The sequence below is a fragment of the Diospyros lotus genome, chromosome 3, assembly GCF_014633365.1.
Source record: "Diospyros lotus cultivar Yz01 chromosome 3, ASM1463336v1, whole genome shotgun sequence".
NCBI lineage: Eukaryota > Viridiplantae > Streptophyta > Magnoliopsida > Ericales > Ebenaceae > Diospyros > Diospyros lotus.
Genome location: NC_068340.1, coordinates 21,747,300 through 21,763,490, shown reverse-complemented (window position 1 = coordinate 21,763,490; position 16,191 = coordinate 21,747,300). Strand labels below are relative to the sequence as shown.

General features: G+C 37.5%; 2 protein-coding genes across 3 annotated transcripts; both read right to left on the bottom strand.

Annotated features, from left to right (window-relative positions):
- Window positions 1–967: 967 nt before the first annotated feature.
- Window positions 968–5,542, bottom strand: LOC127798453 (uncharacterized). Its single transcript, XM_052332026.1, has 3 exons — window positions 5,472–5,542; window positions 3,643–3,749; window positions 968–2,616 (listed from the first exon to the last, which is right to left on the bottom strand). Exons 2-3 carry the CDS (start codon window positions 3,734–3,736, stop codon window positions 1,187–1,189), a joined length of 1,524 nt encoding a protein of 507 aa, XP_052187986.1. The 5' UTR covers window positions 3,737–3,749; window positions 5,472–5,542; the 3' UTR covers window positions 968–1,186.
- Window positions 5,543–12,857: 7,315 nt separating this feature from the next.
- On the bottom strand, window positions 12,858–15,721 carry LOC127797224 (UDP-glucose 6-dehydrogenase 1-like). 2 transcript variants are annotated; one of them, XM_052329913.1, is made up of 2 exons: window positions 15,499–15,721; window positions 12,858–14,646 (listed from the first exon to the last, which is right to left on the bottom strand). In XM_052329913.1, the coding sequence occupies exon 2, from the start codon at window positions 14,624–14,626 to the stop codon at window positions 13,184–13,186; it is 1,443 nt and encodes a 480-aa protein (XP_052185873.1). In that variant the 5' UTR covers window positions 14,627–14,646; window positions 15,499–15,721; the 3' UTR covers window positions 12,858–13,183. The 2 variants fall into 2 exon arrangements, with proteins under 2 accessions (XP_052185873.1, XP_052185874.1); XM_052329914.1 differs by lacking the exon at window positions 15,499–15,721 and adding an exon at window positions 15,017–15,440.
- Between the last annotated feature and the right edge of the window lie 470 nt (window positions 15,722–16,191).

Here is a 16,191-nt window from a genome sequence, read left to right as displayed (position 1 = left end):
AAACATGATAAGATGGTTGATATGGTTAGGGCCCAAATAGAATTGCAATTGTGGCTTAACATAAATTACTCTTTCAACTCCGTACTGACATGAGAAGCTGGCAACATCTTGAGGCTACTTGTCACCATTGTAAGAAATTCCTAGAAGATGGGTTAGTTGCCATCCAGCTGAGCACCCATCTCTATGGTTGACTTCAAATGTCACTACCCAACTTTGGAGTTTACTTGACCACAGACTTTGGGATTGAAGGATGAAAATCATATTAATTGTGCAGAAATGAAGCTGTACTTTCATTGTTGTTTTACTCGAAATTTCTCACATTTCCTTGCACAAATAAACGAGGGAGGGAGGGAAAGGAACAAACTTCACCAAAACTAAGCTGGAGACTAGGGTTTATTGTTCTTACATCTTCAAGCTAAAATCCTATTCAGGAGAAGCTCAGTCGCTCAGCCATGAATCTTGTGTGTAAAAATGAGATTGGAGAGAAGCTCAATAGAGCTGTGTTTGGAACTAGGACTCCTCATTAAAAAGAAAAGAAAATTACTTATCTGCATTTGCGTAGGCACAATAATAAGGAAATTTAATTCATTTTTCTTCCCTTTTTCTTCTACGAGTCCATGTTCGAAACATAAGTGATTACGTAAAGATGATGTTAAATTATTTAACTGCCAATAGCATAGCTAAGTTTTGGCTGTAGCCAGTGAGAAGTGAATAGCATTTGCTATTCAATCCAAATTTACTCAAAAGATATGGTAGTGAACTAATGCAGTTTAATCAAATCTGTTCCAAGGGTTGAGGAAATCCTGTCCTCCATTGGTATTGACATCAACAATATAGACATCTAGACATGGCTTGGATTAGAAGCCTCACAAAACATATTTAAAAAGAAGAAAAAAGAAAATATCATAATAGAAGACATATCTTATATTGCAGCAGAAAAATCCCTGAAAATATTAAACAAGATACAGGTCTCAACCCCCATTGGAATTGTGCATGAAACAAGTACCTAATAGATTCCATATGAAGTGTCTCAAAACATGTAAACTTAAATTCAGTGAAATGACTTTACAGGGGAAAATAGGAGGCCCTTATGAGTTGAAAGAAGATAATCTTATCGGATAATTGATTCTTGACCAAGTCCACAACCATGGCAACTGTGAATTAGGAAAGATCATCTGAAGAGCCATCAGCTAAGAGATTTCACGTCACTCAACTTACTGTTCAGAGTGGACGGACCAAAGATCTCTTCAATCACATTCCCTGTCGACAGAAGATCAAGGCCTTCAACTTGACTCTTTGGGCACTTGGCATCCCAGATTTTAGCATCGCATAGTTCATTCAAATAATCTGTGCCCAGGTTATCAATAAACTCATCATTGTTACCGCGAGCATACTCATTACATCCATTATTTAATGCATTCTCTTGTCCAGCAGCACTTGTATCTGCTGAACCATTTGGAGCAGTAACTGTACCCCCATCATTCCCTAAGATCTTGCCCACGTGACTAGATACCAACTTGGAATAACCATCTTCGAGTGACCAGCCGAGTTTTGCTTTTGACAGAAGATTTCTTCCACCATTGCTGCCTGTTGTATTTCCTTCATTTCCATCATCATAATCTCTATCACAGCCATAATTGTCACTTGCATCACCATCATCATCATCATCATCACCGTAACTATCATTGTCATCATCGGTGGAATCATCTTCATGGTCTACTTGAACGCCTTGATTAAGAAGAGGCTGAATCACAGAATCTTTATCTGCTTCCATAACTTCTATGGGACCTGTATTAATTCCCTGCCAATCATCATCATCACTGTTTATATCTAGGAAGTTAGATCTGTTCTGAACAGCTCGCCTCCGAAGCATAAAAACATTATAATAATAGTTAACAAGTTCCCCTTTTGATCGAGATGGGAACTCTAGAGAGAGACACTCCCAAAAATTCATACGATGTGACACAGGATTAGAGTAAACAACTTCATGGAAGACCCGTCCCTCTTCTTCAGTCCATCTTTGTGATACTTCCTCTCCCATATCACAAAATCCCAACTGCACAAATTTCTCACGTCCAAGAGTTTCTCTAATCCTGTTCCGTGCTTCCTTGACATGTTGTTTTGTACATCGAACAGAACCCTGATCAGTGCATAGACAGTCTTTTCTACCATCTCCAGCCCTGAGATCACTATGAGCAGATAACTCTGAATCAGGCATCGGAAAGAGGCAATCCCCAATAAGTTTTTCTCCAAAACGCTCAACATTGCAATCAGGACCTGGTGAATGTTTCTCCTCCATTTGCTTCCATACTGGAATTTCAGCTTGATGATTGGGTCCAACAGGAATTTGCTTTCGAGGATAACCATTCAGCCCTGATGAATATGTATACTCAAACTGAATTTCTGATCTCCTCGGGTGAGAAAATTCAAAATATTCAGGAACAGAGGAGCTAACTGCAGCACCACATCTAGCATTTTCATCAGTGGCACTGATAGGGAAGCATGACAAGGGAGCACTAATCTCAAATCCCTTATCCATCAAAGATGAGATTACATTTCCATTCTCATATACATGTTGATCACTGGATTGAAATTTTATGTCGTCCTCACTTCCACCTACTCACATCAAATTAGCGTCATAAGCACAAAAATAACAAAATGTAAATACAGCTGAGGTAGCTTTCAATGCATATACGTGCTACACAATTAAGGAGAAACAGCTAAATGCTTAGAGGCCTAAATTAATATTGTTAATTCATAAGGATGCTTCCAGGCTATAATGTGAAACATTTTGAAACCATCCAACAAACTTAAATTACTTTCTATTTGAATCTCAGCATGAGGGGAATTTTCCTCAACCATATAATCTTACATAAAAAGAAATTACGTTCATCTTTTATTAAGAATATTGCTTCAGTATGTGTTTTTGGGTGCTTATAATGCTTACAGGGACAAAATTTTACTAATGCTCATTTCTTCTGTCAATCCATGAATAGAAGTTAATAAAATAGGATATGAAATAATAACTTTAACCAATATGGGGAGGCAAAGGATTAAAGTTTAACACCCTATCTATGGCACTGAGTGGTCAAGTTTGGTGCAGATACTAAGCAAAAGGCCAGAATTACAATTTCAGGCTTTGAATTAACAGTCTGGAGTTGCCCCTAAGGAACCAGCCATGGAACCCTTCTCTTTCTTATATTAAGTGCTGATACTAGGTTCCTCACTCCTCAATAATCCTAAAAGTGCAACACTTTTCATATGATGTCTGTAGGACTTCAGTGGTTTCCCAATGAATCACACAATTCTCAGACAAAGGTAGATTGGTGATCTAGATTTTCAATATTGCACTCTCTCTCTTATCACACAAAAGTAAAAGAAGCTGAGATGAGGCTACTGGAAGCAATAACCCTAATCTTCTATATTTTCACAATTGCATCTCTCTCCTTATGTCCAATTTGTAATTTTTTCTAGACTTCAAAGACAGGCATTGGAAAATCATAAATTTCAATTTGCTTCTTGGATATTTCTGGTGATTCAAAACTCCAACTTTGACACCCTATTTTCTTAGATGCAAGTCCATGCATCACAATGATCAAACCAAATAATAATAATAATAATAATAATAATAAACTCTTTAACCTGGAGGAAACTTGATTTCACATTCAAATTGTCTTGGATGCTTGAGGGGAAACACCAGAAAAGTCTCTTCATCAAAAGGCCGTTTCGATCCCATTTTTCCGTGAATTCTGGAAGATTAAAGATGAAGAGAAATTCAATGAGAAAAGTTATAAAAGATTAGGAAGACACCTTGTCCAACAGGGGAAAAAAAAAACATCCATTAGCATCAAAGTTAAAGTTTTCTGTATGCAACATGAATAAGAAGGTTGGACAGCAACATCCAGGAAGATGACACAAGGCCACAGGTCTAATCATGCGTGTTCAATACTATGCCTTGCCATAAATCATAACCATATTTTGGAACTTTCTCATTACACACCTTATCTATATTACAAAGCAGTAATAGCAATATCAAAGTACTCAGTAATTCCTTGACAAAAGTACAAAGCATCCATGTAAATACACAACCTTTTAGCATCACATGTTATATTCATTCACATATTGAGTTTCAGTATTATACAACAAAGGCATTCAAGTTATAATGTTAAACAAAATAAGATATAGAATAATTGATGCAGGATTTCCAACCATGAATACAGAATATCCACGCTTTCACAAAACAGGATATAGGTATTCAAATAGAAAATCAAATGCAACCATGTGGGCCAGTTACTACCAGGTATGAGAAATATGCAGCATAAAAAGAAACCCTAATCTGGAACTAGGCATTACAGCAAAGTGGGCAAGATACATGCGGATGCACTACTGCAGCCATTTTCAAATGATTGCAACAAGAGAAGATGCAAGCTGCAGCTATCACATTTAGAAATTATTGTAAGATAAGCTAATGAAAAAAAAGGAGGCCAACAATTGCAACTAAGAAGATGCTGAAACAATTGCCATCTTTTTAGCTACATGTGTTAATAGTGAATTACGCATGAGGATAGCCAGATTTGGCATTACCAATAAAACTAAGTTAGTGAAGCAATTAACGAGTATAGACATTCTTTTTAAATGAAACATCCATTAGTGTCAGTTATGACAAGCTCATTATAATGACCCATTTTTCTCCTTGTTCACTTGTTCATTGCAGCCTGAAAGTCGACTATTGAAGGAACCCACAGCATAGGAATTAAGACCAATTTTTTTGCCCCGATTTTAGTTGAATTCGAATGTCAAATGAATGCCCAATTTCCCTTCCTATTAGATACTGTTTCCAAGTTTTTCTTTATTTAAAAAGTAAAATAAAGTATGACAAAAGTTAAATTCCAATTTATGTAATTAATAATAGAAAATTTTAGACATAAATATTCATAGATTAAACAAGGTACACTTGTGCACAGATTATGAATTTCCTGAGTGACTAAAAAATTTCCTCAAACCCTAGCCCTAATTCTCAAATTCGCACAAGCCAAAAAATCTCCACCAAAATGAACGCGAAAGATAATTAACCAACAGACTTACCAAACGCCTCAATTAATTTTCAGATTAAACGGATACCAGAAGTACCGAATTCCTCGAAACCCTAAAAGCACAAAGGGTCACAATAATCTACAAAATCAAGGCCCGAAGATAGAGGGGAACGAAAGTGAATCACGGAAAATCACTTCCAAAACAAAGGGATGAGGGATGGAAGGGCAAGAAGCCTAGATTGCGGAGGGCCCAAACCCTAACCCTAGAACTATATAAAATCAACAGCTGAGATTGTAAAGTAGCTCAATCCGCAGAGAAGAGAGACAACTGATCGGACATGAGGTTCAATTTCAGATTTCCGGGAGCGATCAGAAGCAAAACGGAGATCGATCTGGGAGAGATTGAATGGCATACGGCGAGGAGGATTTCGATAATACCTTGGGTACAAGACGTCGCAGGACGGTCCGAAGACGAAACCCGGTTTGTCTAATACCCACCCACGCCAACGTGGAGACAACCAAACCGGGCCGAGTCTACGTGGATCTAGATATAGTAATCTAGAGCACCAATTTCGAAAAATTACACCTACGCCTCCTTGCTTCATATTACACAATTATCTTCCCTATAAAACGACGAATTATGGATAAAGTGATTTTTTTTTCAAACTTATCCATTAATTTCAATATCATAATATTCGGCCATAGGAAACCATCAAGCAAAATTATCAATATTCATAAATCAATGCAATAAGCATTGCCCCCATTAAAAAATAGATTTAAGTAGTTTATATAATTATCACTTATTAAAAAAATATATCTGGCATTTCATATAATTATAATTAAAATTTAAAAAGTTTAATGAAATAGTTATAAAATCATTTTTTATTGTGTGTTTGGAATATTAGGCAATTAAAGATCAACATGTACAACATGTAAACATAATTGATATAAAATCAGACAAAAATATTCAGCAAATGGTTTAGGTTGCACGGAAATGAGAAATATTTTTTATACGAAACGAAAATGGGAAAATAGTATTTTTTTCAAAAAAAAATATGAAATGAAAACGAGAGGTAAAAATGTAAATGAAAAAAACATAGAGGTTTCTTTTTGTAAATTTAATTTTAATATAAAAATTATTTAAAATAGTTATTAAACATAAACTTACAGACATAATCATTCAATCAAATTTAGAGTAAACAATCTATTAATTCACGACGTGGCAAAGCAATTTAACATAGAAACTGAGTATTGAGCATAGAGCAATCGATGACGTGAGAGAGCAACCAAGCATCGAGCAACTGAAATAAATGTGGCAAGAGCATTGAGCAATCGGCGACAAGAGGGAACAACTGCAAAAGACGTGAAAATGAAATTGGCAGCGGCATAAGTACCGAGCAATCAAAGGTAAGAGAGAATTATGCCAAATAACATGAAAACGGTGAGAGGATCAAGCAACTGAATTTACCGAGCAATCAAAGGTAAGAGAGAATTATGCCAAATAACATGAAAACGGTGAGAGGATCAAGCAACTGAATTGACTACGGCACGTGTAATACCCCATGTTCGTATGAAGTTGTCATGTAATTTCGATGAGTTTAGGATACTGAAAAATTGAATTAATAGCAGTTACAAGTACCGAATCAACTGCAGGGAGTGTCTCGAGGTAGAATTATCTAAGAAAAATGATATGATTTTGATGAGCGTTCCAAGATAGAATTTATGGTATCGAAATAAATCTGATCGGGAACAGTTTTCGGTACAGCTAAAATGTAGCTATTAATTAGGCTGCTAAACCGAATAATTGCAGGAAGCTTCCGAAAAATCAATGGAACCCTAGGGGAGCTCCGATTTTCCGTATCGAGCAACCCTTCAGTGGTTTCGGGATGAAACAACAAGCCGATGAGGATGTTGGGATGAAATCGTTATTATCAAGTAACTTTAAAATTATTAATTGTGCGTTTTCGGTATTATAATGCAATTTAATTCAGTGTTTGAAAGCATATTTGCAATTAGGGTATTTTATAAGTGAAATAGGGATAAATTTTTAAATTAAAATATGTAATTTTATTATTATTGTTATTATAGTTTAATTATAATTATATATATAATATGTATGAGGGCATGCGTACGAGGCCCATTCCCTGCAAATCCAACGCTATGCTCTGCAAATTGATTATGCATGCAAAATCTCCATGCCCTGCAACATGATAGCTGCCAACGGAGTGTTCTTCACGCAAAGAGGTATGGGCAAGCAAGCGTGAGGCGATGGTGAATCTCGGCTATAAATAGGAATGGAGAGATTGAGGGAAGCAACCAAGGAAATGGCAGCAAGCAGCTTCTGCTGAGAGAGAGGAAGAGAAGGCTTGCGAGTTAAGGGGAAAGAGATCGTGAGAGAGAGCTTGGGCTGAGCATGGCCGAGACAGAGAAGAAGATCGAGAGGACGAGCTGGGGCGACCGTGGCCGCAAGAAGCTCGCAACACCCGCGATCGGCAGCCATGGCAGCGGCTGGAAGCAGCCGCTGGATGCACGAAGTAGGCGGCGAGGCTGGTGGCAGCATCTAGGGTGGCCGGGGCGAAGTCGGCACGGTCATGGGAGGCGGCCGAGAAAGACAGGTGCGGCCATGGCAGCCATGGCCGCAGCCGGTTGCAGCGAGGAACAACCAGCCGCGGTCGCAAGTGGCTGCCAGCAGTGGTGCGGCGGTTGGGGTTGTGCCCGGCGAGGCCGAGGCGGCTTATGGTGGGCGGGCGGCGGCGGCAGCGGCGAGAGGGGCAACTAGTGCGCGGGCGGCGGCGGCACATGGCTGGTTCGCAAGTGCAGGTGCGGTGAAGAAGAGGAGGAAGAGGAAAAAGGGAGAAGAGAAGAAGAAAAAAAAGAAAAGAAAAAGAAAAGAAAATAAGAAAAATTGGGAAAAATCTTGAAAAATCCCCCCAAAAAATAGGAAATTATGTTTCAGTAATATTTCGGAGATTTTGACAAGAAAAACGGCCCGAACACGTGTTTCGGGAATATGACACGCATATCGAGAAAATCAGAGATGCTAAGTTAAGGTGAGTAAAATTTCTTAGAAAATTTCAGAAATTCAAGAATATTATTTTATGAATTATCGTAGTGAAATATTTGAGAAAATATTTTTAAAATATTTAATCTGAATTTATTGAGGAAAAATAGGAAGAAATAGAGAAAAAATTATAGAAAATGTTAGAAATTATGGAAAAATAGGTTTTAATATTTATTTAAATAATTATGGTGATTAGGATGCTTTGAGGCTAAAGTTGAAGAGATTCGTGCAAATTTTGAGGTTGGCACGCAAATCGAGGCGAGGCACGGATATCGAGTTAGCCCGATAAGCTTGAGAAGGTAAGTGGTACTTCCTCGAAAATGTTTTCATCATATTGAGATGCCCTGATATGTATCCATCACGTAGACTGCATATATGACTATGAAATGCATAAATACACATTGATATCATTAATCACGTGCATTTGTGGCCGTAGGGAGTACGAACTGGCACCGCTGCTTTACCAATTATGCACCCATACACCTCGGTCTCGAAAGAGGAGGCCGCAAAAATGGTAGGCAGCATGAGGGGTGCAGTTGACACCTACGATGAAAGACATTGCATACACACATGACATAACATTATGTACCCTTACTTAGATGATTTATCATCTAACTTGGGTTTTGCCCCTGGAATATTCAAACGTTCCAGGAGGAAATTGTAGCAAATACAAGGATAAATGAGGCATAAAATGGCACTTAGCAGAGTGCAAGAAGAATGAAATGTATGTTACGTAGCCCCTATATTTGAGTTCTGCTACTTTAGATTCTAAACGTTTTGAGGAATGTTGAATTTATTTATGATTAATGTTAAGATATCAGGTTTCGATCTTTGCTTCCGCACTTAATGTGTATAGTGATTCTCTTTCGAGATTAATATATGAGAATTCTGGGACGAATTTGAGGAATGATGTGGATTAGCTTTAATGTTTGGAAGAAAAAAAAAATTATTGTCCCGGAATTGTCCCAAGATATAACGCGCCCGGGAAAGCGGGGCGTTACAGTTTGAATGTATTACCCCGAGAGCCCAGAGAAGTTAGTATATATCGAGGATAGTGTAAGAAAGGAAAACAACACCAGCTGGATACATTTTTGGCTAAATGTTGGCAAAGAACTCCCAAGTTAAGCGTGCTTAACCTGGGGTAATCCGGGGATGGGTGACCTCCCCTGGAAAGTTCGCGTAGGCCCATCAGAGTAAGATGTTATGGTCCTTCCTATCACTCGATCGGGTCGTTACAGGTGGTATCAGAGCCGACCCCCGAGCCTCTGAGCGCGGTGGTGGGGCAAACCTCAGCGAGAACGCTGAGTCCCTGATGGGGGTGAGTGTAGACACCTTAAGCGAATCCCACATCGGCCATGCAATGGGGGAGATCTGGGACTGGTTGTAAGGTCGCATGACGAGGACGTCATGTGCTTAAGGGGGGGTAGAATGTAATACCCCGAGAGCCCAGAGAAGTTAGTATATATCGAGAATAGTGTAAGAAATGAAAACAACACCAGCTGGACACCTTTTGGGCTGAATGTTGGCAAAGAACTCCCATGTTAAGCATGCTTAACCTGGGGTAATCCGGGGATGGGTGACCCCCCTAGAAAGTTCGTGTAGGCCCATCAGAGTAAGTTGTTCCGGTCTTTCCTATCGCTCGATCGGGTCGTTACAACACGAGCACCAAGCACTAAACAATTGACGATGAGAAAGAACAACAACAATAGACACAAGGCGTGAGAATGACAACAAGATGATTGAATCGAATTTCAGACTTCAAACAAAAATTAAAGCTAGGGCATAAGTGAAAAATAAGAACTAAAGAAGAAAAAACATAGAAGTATATATTTGCTGGTTAGAGGCGAAATTGCTTCTGTCTCTAACTAGTTTATTTCACCAAAAATGTTGTTTCGATCATAAACGCATTTTTGATAATTTAGGTTAATTGCAAAATGCCTACTAAAATATTTCTAAAATTATAGAAACGACCTAAAAAAAGTTTCTAATCCTTTTCAACGTTTCCAAAATAGGAAACGTCTCGAAAATACTAAAATGGCGTCTCCAAACCATTTTCATGCACCACATCAAATGATATCTCTTTTATTATTCTGTTATTTTTTATTTTAAAACCCTTTAGCTCATATTCATTTTTTCCCTTGAAATCCCTTTCATTTCATTTCATTCCATTCCATTTTGTAAAGTTTTTCCTTTATCTCACCCTCTCCCAGTTCACATCTCGAGATTTTGTAATTATATTTTATGGCCAATTAAGGGTAAATTGTAGATTTTACCAATTTTTTTTAAATAAAGATTATATGTATTTCTCTCATATGTGGGGATTTTAATGTAATTTATCTTTTTTGTTATAAACTATAATATATTAAAATTCAAACTAAGACAACTTAACTTTGCCCGGTTAATGTTCAATATGAATCTCTTTTTTTAGTTTTCAGTTTTCTTAAAAAAAAAAAAAAAAGGTTAAATGACAAAGAATAAAACATGTCTACTAATCTAGTAAAAGGTTAACACATTGGTCGTTATTTTAAAAAAAAAAAAAAAATTGAAGTTATCTTACTCAATATCATTGACTCTCGTCTCTTTGATCAACTAAGTAATTGAGAACTCATTAATCAAATTTAAGACTTCAAGTATTAACAAAAGAGATAATTCTCGTAAAGTCACAACTTAAAAGTGAAAATGTGAATCCATATTAAGAGAGAAAAATAATATAAATTAAATTTTTCTGTTAAAAAAACACATAGAATGAGATGACAATTACTTTTTGAAATTGTTAACGTATGCATCACTTTAAAAGGTAATAGTACCAATATATATGACAGATTGATCAAAAATTCATTAGCTCCTGAGAAATGGTTCTCTTTTTCCTAATTCGTTAAACTCCATCTCAACGATGAATCATTCACTCCACCAGCAAAAGAAACATCACTTCTGACCAGGGTCACTGTTAAATATGATTTTAATAAGGGCTAATAGCCAATCTAATCAACCCTTTTTAATTTTGACAATTAGATTTTAATTGATTCAATTAAGTGTAATTTTATTCATCATATAAAATCAATTTAGAGAGTGAGTGTTATAGGTGACGTGGCAAGTCAGATGTAATATATTAATAATATATGTGAAACCCACATGTACACATAAGTAAAAAAAAAATATATCTTCGTCATCTTCTCTTTCGCCATCGTCAATCGCTTTTTGCCCTTCACAATTGTTTTCGACTATATTAGTTGCAGTTTTTGACCATCGCGATTGCTTGTTCATCTTCTATGACCGCAATAGTCGTCTTCAGGAGAGGGAGAGAAAATGAACAAGAAGAAAAAAAGATGAATAGGAGAAGATGACCATCACGACTGTCTATTCGTCTTCTCTGATCGCAATGGTTACCTTCGAGAAAGAGAGAAGATGAATATGAAGAAGATGAAGATGAATAGGAGAAAACGACCATTACGACAGCCCGTTCGTCTTCTCCAACAGCGATGGTCATCTTTGACAACAATGGTCATCTTCGAGAGAGAGAAAGAAGACAAATAGGAAAAGACGACTATCACGGCTGCCAATTTGTCTTCTCCAACCGCGATGGTCATCTTTGTGAGAGAGAGAGAGAGAGAGAAGACAAATAGGAGAAAAGACCAACCCAACCATATGTTCATCTTTTTCGGCCACAATGGTTGTTTTCGAGAGAGATAGAAAGAAAACGAATAGTAGAAGATGACCATTGCGGCTACCTATTTGTCTTCTCCAGCTACGATAGTCATCATCGAGAGAGATAAGATGAACAGAAAGAAGACGAAGATGAATAGGAATACAACCATCACAACCAGATAAGATGAATAGGAAGACGACTATCGTGACCGGAGAAAACAAGCAGGCTGTCGCGATGGTCGAAAACTGCAATTGACGGTGATTGCAAGAGATTGATGACAGTTGATAGTGACAGCAACGATGATGTCAACGAAGATATTTTTTTTTTTTTTGCTATGTGTACATGTGAGCACCATGTATATTATTAATATATGACACTTGGCATGCCACATCACCTAAAACACACTTCTAAATTGATTTTACGTGGTAGATAAAATTACATTCAATTAAGCCAATTGGGATCTAATTGTCAAAATTAAAAAGAATGAATTAGATTGCAAATTTGGGAAAATGTTTGGATTTTTTTGCTATTAGCCCTTTTAATAATGGATTAGAGCATGGTTATGGTTCTTCCTCAGTTACTCCCTTTAATCTGCAAGAGCTTCGAAACCAAAATACACAGATGCTCCTTCGGGATCAATGATCTGGAAATAGCAAAAACCTGATAAAATGTAAAGAAATCAATGAATTTACTCTCATTAAAGTTCTACAACTTCTATGCATAGCACTCAGTATCTAAGAGAGGTATAGGATTCCAAGAACAAATGATGAATCTTATGTCATGAAAGAGATGATTAACAGGGAATTATACCTCACAATTCAAACAAAAATTATGTCCAACACAACCACCAAAAGTACTTTAGCAAGAGATGAATCTATTTTATCCCAAGGATCATATAGATTAGTGCCTGCCAGAAGTACTTCAAAAATTTCTTGGGATATAATAAGCAGTTCGAACGAAGTAGAATTGAATATGGGCTGACCAAAAGCTCCAAAGTTTCCAATAACCCAAGCACAAAAGTTGCCTCAGCCAAAAATAAAATGGAGGACAGCACTGCCATGCAACACAAAATGAAAGAGGCCAAATTAGAGAACTGAGAATAGTGACAACATTCGACTTCACAAAAAACATAGTGATAATAATGGATAATAATAATAGTAAGGTGAGAATGGGATACAAATGTAGGAGTTACTGACTTATTGTTCTAGGGTATCAAAGAACAGCTTCAGATTTTCCACTGAAGTACAGAAAAGATTCAAAAGCTACTATGCCATGGAACTCAGCGCAGAACTTAAAACTAATCTAGAACAGCATAAACCCAAATCTTAATAGTCATGAAAAGGCAAAACAAAAACATATTGGACACTGAAACTTCTTCTCATGAATCAGGTATACCATTTACTGCTCACAAGCCATTCCAATATCAATCACACTCTTTATTCTTTATGCCACAGCAGGCATGTCCTTGAGCCATTGGTCCAATGGCTTACCAATGGAGTAAACAATAAAACCAATCCCCCTTAGCTTCTCCACATCCACGATGTTCCGACCGTCAAATAGAAATGCAGGCTTCTGCATGTTATCATAAATCCTCTGGTAGTCTAGTGATTTGAACTCATCCCACTCAGTCATAATGCAAATGGCATGAGCATCCTTGGTTGCCTCATAAGCATCCCAAACCACTTGAAGTGACTTAATTGCAGTAGGACTAGTTGGTTGAAGATGAGTCGGGTGATCCCAGTCAAACTTCTTCATTGAGAGATCCTTCTGAATCTGTTCTTCAGTAACCTGTGGGTCATATATGCTCAACTTTGCTTTGTCCCCCAACAACCCTTTACAGACATCAATGGCAGGGGTCTCCCTTGTATCACCAGTATCCTTCTTGAAGGCGAATCCTAAAATAGCAACTTTCTTGCCTGAGACGGTATTGAACATTGAGGAAACCACCCTGTTCACAAACCGGGTCTTCTGGTAGTCATTCACCTTAATGACTTGTTTCCAGTAATGTGCGACCTCAGGAAGGCCATTGCATTCACAAATATAGACCAAGTTCAAGATATCCTTCTGGAAGCAAGACCCACCAAAACCAACACTCGCATTGAGGAATTTTGGACCGATTCTTGTGTCTTTGCCAACAGCATGTGACACTTGTGTGACATCTGCACCTGTTGCCTCACAGAGAGCTGACATGGCATTAACTGAAGAAATCCTTTGAGCCAAGAAAGCATTAGCGGCAAGCTTAGAGAGTTCAGCAGACCAGAGATTAGTGCAAATGATCCGTTCTTCAGGGACCCAGTGGGCGTAGACATCTTTCAGTGCTTTGATTGCCTTCTGACCTTCTGGGGTCTCCCTACCTCCAATGAGGACACGATCAGGGTTGTAAAGGTCATTTATTGCAGTTCCTTCCGCAAGGAACTCAGGGTTTGACAGAATTTGAAAGTTAATGCCTTTGCTGTTGTGAGTCAGAATTTTTTCTATTGCCTCAGCAGTTTTAACAGGAACTGTTGACTTCTCAACAACAATTTTGTCAGATTTTGATACATCAGCAATCATACGGGCAGCACTCTCCCAATATGTCAGATCAGCAGCTTTTCCAGCTCCAAGACCTTGGGTTTTGGTTGGAGTATTAACTGACACAAAGACGATGTCTGCCTCTGAAACATGTTTCTCCACATCAACACTAAAGAAGAGGTTCTTCCCTCTGCATTGCTTCACAACTTCATCAAGGCCAGGTTCATAAATGGGAAGTTGGTCACTGTTCCAAGCATTGATCCTTGGAGCAGAGATATCAACAACGGCCACTTCAACTGATGGGCATTTCAGGGCGATCACGGCCATTGTTGGTCCCCCCACATAACCAGCTCCAATGCAGCAAATTTTCACCATTTTTATTTGTTCTCAACAGCCTAAAACAATAGAAGACGAAGAAGAAAAGAAGTCAATAGAAAGAAATGAACCAAACAGAAAAGAAAAAAAAAAAAAAGTGGTGTTGGAGAAAATGTAAATATGAAAACAATTTTGATAAACACTAATGACCATTTAATAAGGATTCAAATTATTTGGGATTGAGCCTTATTGGAACCAAATCAATTAGTATTAAAGCCTACGCGATTCAAGATGGTCTATTTTTTATTTTGGTAAGTAAAGTGATCATTTTATAGCTTGATCCTATTACCACCACCCATTTAATACACGCATTTATACACACATCAGATAGCAAGAAGACCATTTCCCTGTCTTGTTCATAAAAAGGAAAATCAATTTTATGTTAGCTACCTGAATCAGGGAATTAATCAACAAAACCTGGAACCGGGAACTAATCAACGACACATAGGTTTCAACCATTGAATCTGGTCCAAATTTGAAAACAGAATCAGTCAAATCAATACAAGTACGAACAATTGTGCCAACGACAGAGAAGATCAGGAAACCGCATATACAATTTCAACGTTCACATATTAAAACGGACAGATTTAAAATTACAGCTAGACCAAATGAACGTCCGCAACATTTCAGCTTCCATAAATGAGCAACTCAACACCGTGAATACCGTGATCCCAAACAGCCAACCATTTCAAATGAAGAAGAAGAAGAAGAAGAAGAAGAAGAAGAAGAAGAAGAAGAAGAAAATTCAATTAACAAAAAAAACAGTGCCTTGGATCTAACACAAACTGCAGTTACATCATCAAATCCGTATCGTTTACCGATATAGAAGCAAAAAACCGAAGAATTGTGAACACGACATCGATTGGAATTACCTTTGGAAAAACAGAAGATTGGTTTTCTCTTTGCGGAGGATGAAGAATGAGGGTGAGAGATCTGGGAAATGGAAGAAGAAGAGAGGAAAAACACTTGGTGTGCCGGAGAAGCCGGAGATCTATAGGCCAAGCGTGTAGTTATATTCGAAGCTGCCAAATTGCCAATCGCTTTGAACGCGTTTTCTTCTCTAATTGCAGATCTGAGTCGTTCGTTCTAACTACCGACACTCGGGAAACGTACTCTATCTGCTAATTATTATTATTTATTATTTACTCTATTAGCATTATTATTATTCTAATAAAAAATTAAAAATAAGGCGCTTCTTATTTTTATTTTGTCCTTACTCTTCGCGTGTCGTGTCCCCCGTGGAGTTCGGCACGTGAATCGCGGATATGCAGTGGACCGCACGTGTGGGAAAAAATAATAATATTATTATTAAGAAGGGTAATTGCAAGTGTTAAATTACTTTAATAATTATTTGATTTGATTTAAATATTAGCCACGGAATCGAATAGTAACAGACTTAATTAATTAAATAATGCCATGTTGTTATTAACACCATAAGTAAAGGAATAATTAATTAATTAATTAAATGACTTGGTTTATATTAAAAAAAAAAAAAAAAAACAGTGCTCGAACTTGCATGTTTCACGTGGGTGAACAAATCCATCAAACCAATTCTAACTACTATT